Source organism: Calypte anna, chromosome 4B, assembly GCF_003957555.1.
Source record: "Calypte anna isolate BGI_N300 chromosome 4B, bCalAnn1_v1.p, whole genome shotgun sequence".
Taxonomy (NCBI): Eukaryota; Metazoa; Chordata; class Aves; order Apodiformes; family Trochilidae; genus Calypte; species Calypte anna.
The window spans coordinates 20,776,647-20,786,883 of record NC_044249.1 but is presented as its reverse complement, the minus strand read 5'-3'; the positions used below and the strand labels follow the sequence as shown (position 1 = coordinate 20,786,883).

General features: G+C 51.0%; 1 protein-coding gene across 2 annotated transcripts; it reads left to right on the top strand.

The window, feature by feature from the left end:
- Nucleotides 1-256: 256 nt before the first annotated feature.
- Nucleotides 257-8,761, top strand: PANK2 (pantothenate kinase 2). Of its 2 annotated transcripts, none has more exons than XM_030450616.1 (5): nucleotides 257-336; nucleotides 2,568-2,744; nucleotides 3,035-3,158; nucleotides 4,907-5,032; nucleotides 6,305-8,761. In XM_030450616.1, the coding sequence occupies exons 2-5, from the start codon at nucleotides 2,641-2,643 to the stop codon at nucleotides 6,353-6,355; spliced, it is 405 nt and encodes a 134-aa protein (XP_030306476.1). In that variant the 5' UTR covers nucleotides 257-336; nucleotides 2,568-2,640; the 3' UTR covers nucleotides 6,356-8,761. The 2 variants fall into 2 exon arrangements, with proteins under 2 accessions (XP_030306476.1, XP_030306475.1); XM_030450615.1 differs by lacking the exon at nucleotides 257-336 and adding an exon at nucleotides 365-1,626.
- The last annotated feature ends 1,476 nt before the right edge of the window (nucleotides 8,762-10,237 follow it).

Sequence of the window (10,237 nt, the reverse complement as noted above, 5' to 3'; positions counted from 1 at the left end):
TTGGACATCGGGGGCACCTTGGTCAAGCTGGTTTATTTTGAACCCAAGGACATCACCGCCGAGGAGGAGGAGGAAGAGGTGGAAAACCTGAAGAGCATCCGCAGATACCTGACCTCCAACGTGGCCTATGGCTCCACGGGAATCCGGGATGTGCACCTGGAGCTGAGGGACCTCACCCTGTGTGGACGTAAAGGCAATCTGCACTTTATCCGCTTCCCTACCCACGACATGCCTGCTTTTATCCAAATGGGAACTGAGAAACACTTCTCAAGCCTCCACACTACCTTGTGTGCCACGGGAGGTGGAGCATACAAATTTGAGCAGGACTTCCTGACAGTAGGCATTTTTGGCTTCTCTACGGTTGGGATCTGGTAGTGAGCTGATTCTTCATTTATTTTCTTGATAAGGCTTGAAAAGGAGGGAGCTTTCTCCACAGGCTTTAAAGCTTCTCTTCGGGATGAGCTTTGGAAGAGGGTCCCTGACTCAATCTTGGGTCATGTGGAGTCCAGTTGGCATCTCCAGATTCACATTTCTTTTCCTCAGAGTGCATGTAACTTTCCTCTCACCCCCAAACTTCCAAGGTTTTCTCTGCATTTCTGATCTCTGATTCCATTCATCTCAGTCTTGTGGGTTGGGTTTGTTTTTTTCCCTCCTTGCTGTCTCTCTCCTGCACAGTGTTTGTTCTCTTGTTCTTCTGCTCTTGTGGTTTCATGCCTGCCACACGTGTGAGGGAGCTGGGTGGGGTGCAGGCAGGTTTGGTGGTGAGGTTGGCACCAGCTTGTGGCCTCATTGTAAGTGTGATTCCTGTTCATGGGTGAAAAGCAAGTGTTATAAATACTGCGTGGAACCAGGGCTGGAAAAAATGCACAGAAAGAAGAGGCTTTTTGTGCAGTTGAGGCAGTGACACGAGGGGAAAACAATTTCATAACTTCCTCTGTCCTCTGGGTGGTTTTTTGCTTGGGTTTTTCTTTTTTCAGTCCAACAGTGAAGTCCCTTCTCTTTTTTTTTTTTTTCTTTTTTTATTCTTGTTCTTCTTTTTTGCTCCTCTTTTGTTTTTAATGCTTCTGCCTTGGACTCAGGGCCTAAACCAGGCCCATGGAAGTGGATGGGATTCTCTTGGCATCCATCTGTGGATCCAGTTGGTTGTTTTCCCCCTTTTCCCTCTCTGCACAGCACAGGGCTGGGGTCCTTTGCAGCCCATGCACCCTCCTGACATCTCTCCTTCTCTCACCACCACAGGGGGTAAGGGAGAAAGCTGGATTCAGCTGCCAGGGAGTGCATTTTTCTAGCCCTGAGCATCAACACTTCAGCTCCTTAGCTACTCCTTGAATATTCTTCCTTTTTTTTTTTTCTTCTTTCCCTCCCTCCCCAGATGGGTGACCTCCAGCTCTGTAAGCTCGATGAACTCGATTGCCTTATTAAAGGAGTTCTGTACATCGATTCAGTTGGGTTCAATGGGCATTCAGAGTGCTACTATTTTGAAAACCCAACGGATGCTGAGAGGTGTCAGAAGCTCCCCTTCAACTTGGAGAATCCCTACCCTCTCCTTTTGGTCAACATTGGCTCAGGGGTCAGCATTCTGGCTGTGTATTCAAAAGAAAACTATAAACGGGTAACAGGCACCAGGTGAGTGCTGGGGGGGCATAAACTGAGTTTTGTTTTAGAGCCTGGTGTCCAGTTTTGCACTGGAGGTGACATTTCCAGGGACAAGCTGCAAGGAAGGGGGGCAAAGTGAAGGATCCAAGCTCCTGCTTCTTAACTGCAGTCCCCTCATCTGCCCCCAGAGATCCCTCCTGGGAGAGAGGAGCTTGAATTTGATGATTTGTAATTCCTACAGCAGGGCAACTGGAAAAAAAAAAACAGCTTCTGAGCTTTTATTTGCCATCAGAGAGACCTCATGGTGTGGGATTATCCCAAATATCCTCAGAACAGCCCTGTTAACAACCACTAGCTCTCATCCTAGCAGTAGAGCTTTCTTTCCATCCTGATACTCCAAATTCACCTGATTTTGGGGGCAGGGATGCTGGTGTGGCATTAATTCCCCAGACAGCTGCTGGCCTGCTTTCCCTTCTTGAAGATGTGGCTCTTGTTGCCAGGCAAAGCCAAAGTTCTCTGTGGCTTTAAACTCTCCTTCATTTCCTGAAAATTAGGAATAATAATTAAAAAACAAGTGACAGTCCAGATCTTACTCCTCTGTCATTGGGTGTGTGCAGAAAAGTGAAGAGGATGTAGTTTTTTCCCCAAAAATCTTGAATAGTTGTGTCCTAACAGGCAGCCCCTCAGCTTTACTTTGATTTATTTTAAGACCTCTTGAGTGCTGGCAAGAAGGTGGGTGTTGTAAAATAAGAACATTCTTTGTCCTTTAGAAACAGAAGGGATTTCCCTGTGCAGAAGGGATTCCTTGCAGGCTGGAAGTGGTTTGAAAGCAGGAGATTTCAAGAAGATTTTCTGCTTTTCTGAGGTTGTTCTCACTGAGGGGCTGAGCCTCAGCTGAGGGGCTGAGAGCTGCCAGGGGATGAGCTCTTTTCTTTCAAAGCAGGTGACTTGTGTTGTGCTTGACTTTGCAGCCTTGGAGGAGGAACTTTTTTTGGTCTCTGCTGCCTCCTCACTGGTTGTTCCACCTTTGAAGAAGCCCTGGAGATGGCATCCCATGGGGACAGCACCAAGGTGGACAAACTGGTGCGGGACATTTATGGAGGAGACTACGAGAGGTTTGGGTTGCCAGGCTGGGCTGTAGCATCCAGGTAATCACCTGGCTGGCTTTGTTTTTTCTTTAAAATCCCTGGATTTCTGTGTCTCAGGAGAGTAAGCAACCACTCCTCCTGCTCTGGAGGAGGCAATGCTTTGTAAAGTTAGAAATAAATCATAGAATGCTTCAGGTTGGAAAGGAGCTTCCAAGGTGCTGGAGTCCAACCCCCCCTGCAGGGAGCAGGGACAAAAAATGAAAATGAAAATGCTGCAAAATGAAGTGTTTTGGTTAAATGAGCAGTTGAATTAGCCAAGGGGCTTCTAACCTGTAAACTTGTCTTCACAGCTTTGGAAACATGATGAGCAAGGAGAAACGGGAATCTGTCAGCAAAGAGGACCTGGCCAAGGCTACTTTAATAACCATCACCAACAACATTGGCTCCATAGCAAGGATGTGTGCACTTAATGAGGTATTTAGGGCAAATCTGGTTTACTGACTTCTTCTCTAAGCATTTCTTGTGTTCCACCACCCTGCAGGATCTCTCCTTCCCTGCCTGTGCAGGGCTGGGTGCTCATGTTTATCTTTTTGGGTGCTCAGTAAGCTGCAGTTTGCTCATTTGGGCTTCCTGAGTGCATTTTGTCCTCACTTGGCTGGGCCAGATGGTTGTGCTGGGAAGGAATTAGGGGCTGGCTCTTGGTCTGTTGGGTCCCTGCATGGTGTGGAATTAAAACAGCTTCCTGGGGGTGGAATTGAGGAGCAGGAGGTGTGTGACCCATCTACAGCTGCTCCTCTGTGCTTTCAGCTTCTTTACAGTGCTGCCTTGTTGCATTCATGTCAAGCAGCATTGTACAGGGCTATGAAAGAACAGAGACCTGCTCTGCTCTCCCCTCTCAGCTGGTTCCTCTGGGATGCAGCACCCACCCTCCTGGTGATCACCATTTACCTTCCTTCCCTCCTGGAGCTGGGCAGGACCTTAAAAACCAGTCATGGCCACCACAGATCTGCTGAGGCCTCTGCAGAATGCAGAGAGGGTGGTGAGAACTGAGGGGAAGGTGGAGGGAAGATCCCTTGAAGTGTGATCCCATGAGTGCAGGAGCAGACAGGACTTGATCTCAATTCTTCAGCAGGAGGAGGAACTGAAAATCATTTCCTTGTTGGAGGAGAAAGTTTCAGAGTTCATCACTTGGCTCAGGAGTATTTTGGGATTTAAAAGTTTGGCTGGAAGTCTGATTTAAATCCCAAATGTTTGGGGTTGGTCTTTCCTTCAGACTTGTGATGATGATGATGGGTTTTTAAAGCTCTTTTATTTTCTGATGAGCAGTGGAGAGCCAGGCAGCTTTTCTTTTTGAGTCAAAGCCTGGAGTGGTGGGGCAGAGAGAGGAGATGGCACCTGATGATCAGTGTTTGTAGCCACTGGAAGGCTCCTCCTAGCCAAAGAGCTATAAATTCTATTTCAATTCCTGAGCTAGAGAAGCTGTACTTGGACCTGGGGGTTCCTGGGTACTGTGAAAGAGTCTGAAGGAAGAGCCTGTCCTACCATGGCCTGGCTGCTGCTTTCTGACACAGCTGTGGGTGTTTTATCTCCAGCAGATCCTGCCTGACACTCCCAGCAGTCACTGAACTCATGGAACCACAGAATCATTGAGACTGAAAGAGCCTTTCAGATCATCAGCTCCAACCATTCACCCACCACTGCCCCATGGCCCTTAGCACCACATCTCCAGGGCTTGGAAATCCCTCCAGGGATGATAGGGACTCCCTGGGCAGCCTGGGACAGGCCCTGACAACCCTTTCCAGGGAGAAATTGTTCCTAAAATCCAACCTAAACCTCCCCTGGCACAACTTGAGGACATTTCCTCTTGTCTCATCCCTTGTTCCTTGGGAGCAGAGCCCGACCCCCCTGGCTCCAACCTCTTCTCAGGGGGTTGCAGAGTGTGAGCTCTCCCCTCATCCCATCACTCCAGGATCAACCCCTCAGCTGCTCCTGGGCAGATTTGTGCTCCAGAAGTTGTCAGTTTCCTGTTTTTCATCAGTTAATGATGAAATGTATCTGGAAACATCTGGAAATGTATCTCAAAAGCTGCCTGTGGCCTTTTTAAAAGACACTATAGGTATAACTGTCTCCTTCTTCCTCTAAGGTGGGGTTTTCATTGCTGCCACAGAAAATGGAATTAATTTTTCCTGGTTTTTTGTTGTTTTTTCCCTTGATACTTGCAGAACATCAATCGAGTGGTGTTTGTTGGCAATTTCCTTCGGATCAACACCATCTCCATGAGGCTTCTGGCATATGCTTTGGACTACTGGTCAAAGGGACAGCTAAAAGCACTTTTCTTGGAACATGAGGTGAAATTTTAAATTGGTTTGGGTTTTTTTTTTTGTTGTTTTTTTTTTCCTCATGTCAGAATTCACATCCTCTGTGAAACAGCCACCTGGGGAGCTGTGGGTTCCCCAAGCTGCTCCCAGTGCTTTGTTCCTGCAGGATCCACTGTGGGGTCACAAAACCCATGCCTGTTGTCCCAGTAACCAATACCAGAACTGTTTATTACCAAGCTCATCTTGCCTGGGAGCTCTCTCTGAACCCACTGCTGGTGCAGGTGTCTCTGTGCAGTACTCACTGCAGTCAGAATCTGTTTTGGGATGTACCTACATCACTTGTTCCTTCTCACCATCTTTTATAAGTGGTTAAAATGACACAGAATCACAGAATCCTAGAATGGGCTGGGTTGGAAGGGAGCTCAGAGATCATCAAGTCCAACCCTTGATCCACTCCCACTGCAGTTCCCAGCCCATGGCACTCAGTGCCACATCCAGGCTCTTTGGAAAGATCTCCAGACACAGAGAATCCACTACTTCCCTGGGCAGCCCATTCCAATGCCTGATCACCCTCTCCAGAAAGAAATTCTTTCTCATCTCCAACCTAAACCTCCCCTGGCACAACTTGAGACCCTGCCCTCTTGTCTTGCTGAGAGTTGCCTGGGAAAAGAGCCCAACCCCCCCCTGGCTCCAACCTCCTTTCAGGGAGTTGCAGAGAGTGATGAGGTCTCCCCTGAGCCTCCTCTTCTCCAGCCTCAACACCCCCAGCTCCCTCAGCCCTTCCTCACAGCAATTCTGCTGGATCCCTTCACAGCCTCCTTGCTCTTCTCTGGACCTGCTCCAGCACCTCAAGCTCCTTCCTGAGGGGCTGAGGGGCCCAGAACTGGACACAGGACTCAAGCTGTGGCCTCACCAGGGCTGAGCACAGGGGCAGAATCCCTTCCCTGGACCTGCTGGCCACGCTCTTCCTGAGCCAGCCCAGGATGCCATTGGCCTTCTTGGCCACCTGGGCACACTGCTGGCTCCTCTTCAGCTTCCTGGCAATCCAGACTCCCAGGTCCCTTTCTGCCACTCTGTGCCCAGCCTGGAGCTCCCCATGGGGTTGTTGTGGCCAAAGTGCAGGACCCGGCACTTGGAATGTTGAACCTCATCCCCTTGGGATCAGCCCAACTCTCCAGTCTGTCCAGGTCCCTGGACAGGTGGAATATTCCTGTTCTTGTGCCAGCTGTGTGCATTGACTTGCCTTTTAAATAGATCATTATTTAAATGATATTTTAATCAACCTTCTTGTCTGCTCTTCAGGGTTATTTTGGTGCAGTTGGGGCTCTCCTGGGACTCCTGGATTCAGCCTGACCCAGAGCAGATTCTCCAGGTGGAACCAACAGTGTTGGGGCACTTCTGGGGTCACTAAGCCCACATCCCCCTGACTCTTAAACTGATTGTGGGGGAGCTGCCCAGGAGAGGAGAGGATTGCTGCCTCCCTGCCTGGGAGGAGCTGAAACCCAACCACCCAGGTTTGTTCCAGAGGTGACACAGAGCCACTGCCATCAACCAGCGTGGCTTAGGTGACCTTCCCAACGTCTGATGGTGGTGGCATCACAGAGGACAATGCTCTCTGTCCCCTCCCTTGGAATTCAGGCCAGAGCTCAGCTGCAGCCCTTTTATGCCTGGAAAAGGAGAAGCCTCGTGGTGGCTTGGATATTATCTGTGAAGGGGACAGAAGATGAGGGTGTGGAACCCTCCAGAGCGTGGCTGTCCCCAAAGACCCCTCTGGTGGCCTCTCCCCCCCCTTCCTGCTGCCACTTCATTATCTCTGTGTGCAGGGGGTGGGAGACAGAAGGTCCAGCACAGCTCCTGCCTCTTGGGTCCACCTCTAACACTCCAGCTGAGGTGACTCTGCCAGCTCTGCCCTTCAGATCTGCTCGCAGCAAGTTTGAAGATGAAAGTGCTTCTATTTTCTTTGTTTTTCTTTCTGTTTGTTTGTTTGTTTTTGCTGTCTTGTAAAAACTGCATCTAACTATACCAAAGAGCTCACTTCTTCTTTCACTCTCGGGATCTGCTCTGTAATGTTCCACTTTATGTTGATAAATTGTTAAAGCAGCAGTTTTTGGGGGAAATGGCTCCTTCCCACGTGCATGTTCTCCTCTCCTCTCTCTGGGAGCTGGATGCCAGAGGACAGGCAAGAGGGGGGACCCCTGCACTGGGCTCAGGATGGGGGTGAACAAAACATTCTCTCAAAAAGCAGCAGAAATAACACCGTGGAAAGCTGAAAACACAACAGCAGCCTGCGCAGGGTTTGTGCCCTACCAACCTCCCTCCTTCCTGCCTCTTGCTCTGCTCCTCACAGAAATCCTTCCCTCACCTTAGGAGTGGTGAAGGGAGCAGCATCCTGGTGTTCTCCAGCCTGTCCCAGCAGCACCAGTTCTTTAGGTGGAACCAGACTGGGTCACAGGTGTGCTGAGGACTCCTCTGTACCTTCCCCCCACGGTGTGAGCTCCACGGAGATGTTGCTTTTCCAGCAGTGGGATTTCCAGCACCACCTCAGGGTGGGTTGGCAGTGAGGACAGCACAGCAGCCCCAGTTCTGAGCACTCCTGAGGGTCACTGTGGCACCTCCCTCTTAGGGAAGGGAAGAAATGAGGAATTCATGCTCACTGCTAAATGAGATCCCCTGGGACATTCCCATCTATCAGCTCTGCTTGAAGGCATTTTCCAAACTGGGAATTGCCTGAATCCATCCAGGGAGTTGACAACAATGAAAAGAGAGGAAACAAAGCCAGGAGTGTTCCCAGGAGAGGTGTCTATGTGCCAGGGGGTGTTGGTGCTTGTCCTGCCCTACAGCCCAGCTTCCTGGGGTGTCCTGCTGGGTGTTCCCTGGTGCTGGTAGTGGTCAGGGGGTTGAGCAGGATCCTGTGGGGTCACAGTGGGGTTTGGGTGAGAAGGGAACCTACAAAACCATCCAATTCCAACCTCTGCCATGGGCAGGGACACCTCCCACCAGCCCAGGGTGCTCCAAGCCCCATCCAACCTTCAACACTGCCAGGGATGGGGCAGCCACAGCTTCTGGGGGCAACCTGGTTGGGATGTGTTGCAGCTGAGCCCTCCTTTGCTCTTCATTTCTTGTGGGATCACCCAAAAGGTTCTCCAAACAGGAATATTAAAGCCAACTCCACTTTGGAATCACTGGAAGTTTTCCTGATGTGACTTTTAGCTCTCCCATACAAAAGGTAACACAGAGCATTTAACCCTTTCAGCCAGGGCAAAACTCAGGCTCTGGTTTGACTCCTGGAAAATTCCAAACAAACTTTGGGGTTGGAAATGTCCTTTTCCCCAGACCTGCTTTGCCCCATGAGCTTGAATCAGTCCTGAAGGGACCAGAGGGGTGTGGGGAGGAGGTGTAAACCCCCCCTGACTCCTTCCAACACACAGGAGGTGATTTTAGTTCATTAATAACGGGATCCCTTGGGAGCTGAAGAACAAATGGAGGGAAGAATCCTCCTGGAAATGGTTTGTTGGGTGGAGGGAAGAGCTGAGGAGCCTCTGCAGCAACCTCAGTGTCCCTTGGAGCAGCATCCCATGGGATTCCTGCTCTTCCTTTTGTGTCTCAAGTCCTTTTCCTGTGGATTTTGAGTAGATCCAGTGTGGTCCTGACAGCCAGCACCAAACTCCCAGGTGCACTGCATGCAGATTATTTTTTTTTTTTTTGTAAATTGTGGGGTTTTCCCTTCTTGTAATAAAGTTCTACAGTTATTTTTACATACAAGAAACTTTTCTCTCGTTTCCTTCTTCTGAGTGAACCTTGATTTGAAGAGGCATCAAGAACACGGTGGTGAAATTGGGGTCATTCCAGTTGATTTTAGGAGCTTATCAAAAAAATAACTGGCTGATTCCCCACTCCCTGCCTGCTCTGCTCTCTGGAGGTTGGCAGCTGTTAACTTGTTGACCAGGAACCTTAAAACCAGGCTCTAAACCAGCTCTGAGCCTCCCAGCACAGACCACTCCACTCTGGAAGTTTCCAGCACCATTCCAGGGCAAATTGCAGCATTTTAGGGGTTGGTAAAGACTCCTCTGGGGGTGGTGATGGCTGCTGTGGGGACCCCGTGATGTCTGAGTGACCCCAAGGTGACTTGGGGGGGGCAGCAAGAAGCTGACTCCTAGAGAAGGGGAAGGGGACCCTCTGCAGGGGGAGCTGCCCCCAGCGCCCAGATTTGGGGGTGCAGTGTGCACTAGAGGGCAGCAGGGGACAGCAGGACAGGGGACAGCAGGACGGGACAGCAGGACAAGGGACAGAGGGACAGGGGAGAGCAGGACAGGGAACAGCAGGACAGGGAACAGAAGGACACGGAACAGCAGGACAGGGGACAGAAGGATGGGACAGCAGGACAAGGGACAGCAGGACAAGGAACAGCAGGACGGGACAGCAGGACAGGGAACAGCAGGACAGGGGACAAGAGGACAGGGAACAACAGGATAAGGGACACCATGACACGGAACAGCAGGAGGGGACAGCAGGAGGGGACAGCAGGAGGGGACAGCAGGAGGGGACAGCAGGACGGGACAGCAGGACGGGACAGCAGGGGACAGCAGGGGACAGAAGAATGGGACAGCAGGACAGGGGACAGCAGGACAGGGAACAACAGGACAAGGGACAGCAGGACAGGGGACAGAAGGACAGGGGACAGCAGGATGGGACAGCAGGACAGGGAACAGCAGGATAGGGGACAGGACAGGGGACAAGAGGACAGGGAACAACAGGATAAGGGACAGCATGACACGGAACAGCAGGACGGGACAGCAGGACAGGGAACAGAAGGACAAGGGACAGCAGGACAGGGGACAGCAGGACAGGGGACAGAAGGACAGGGAACAACAGGACAAGGGACAGCAGGACAAGGCAAGGTTCCTCCACTCCAGGTTTCTGAAGGGATCAAAACCCAGCACGTGGGAAGCTCTGCGAGGAGAAAAAAGGGGATTTTTTTTCCACCCGTTTGGTGAATCCCCAAGGCCGGGGGGATTTCCAGGGCGTGTTGGGGTGGTTCCCCCAACCCCAATGTTCTGCTGAGGGCTGCAGGGAGACACTGGGACCCCCCATCCCCAAACCTGCCCATTTTCCAGGTTCCCCACACCCAGACCTGAGGACAGAGTGGCCCTGGGGGTCCCAGCCCACTGGGTGACACGGGTGGGTGACACTGGGTGCTGGCATTTCCCCCCCATCCCTGGAAACACAGCCCCTCTT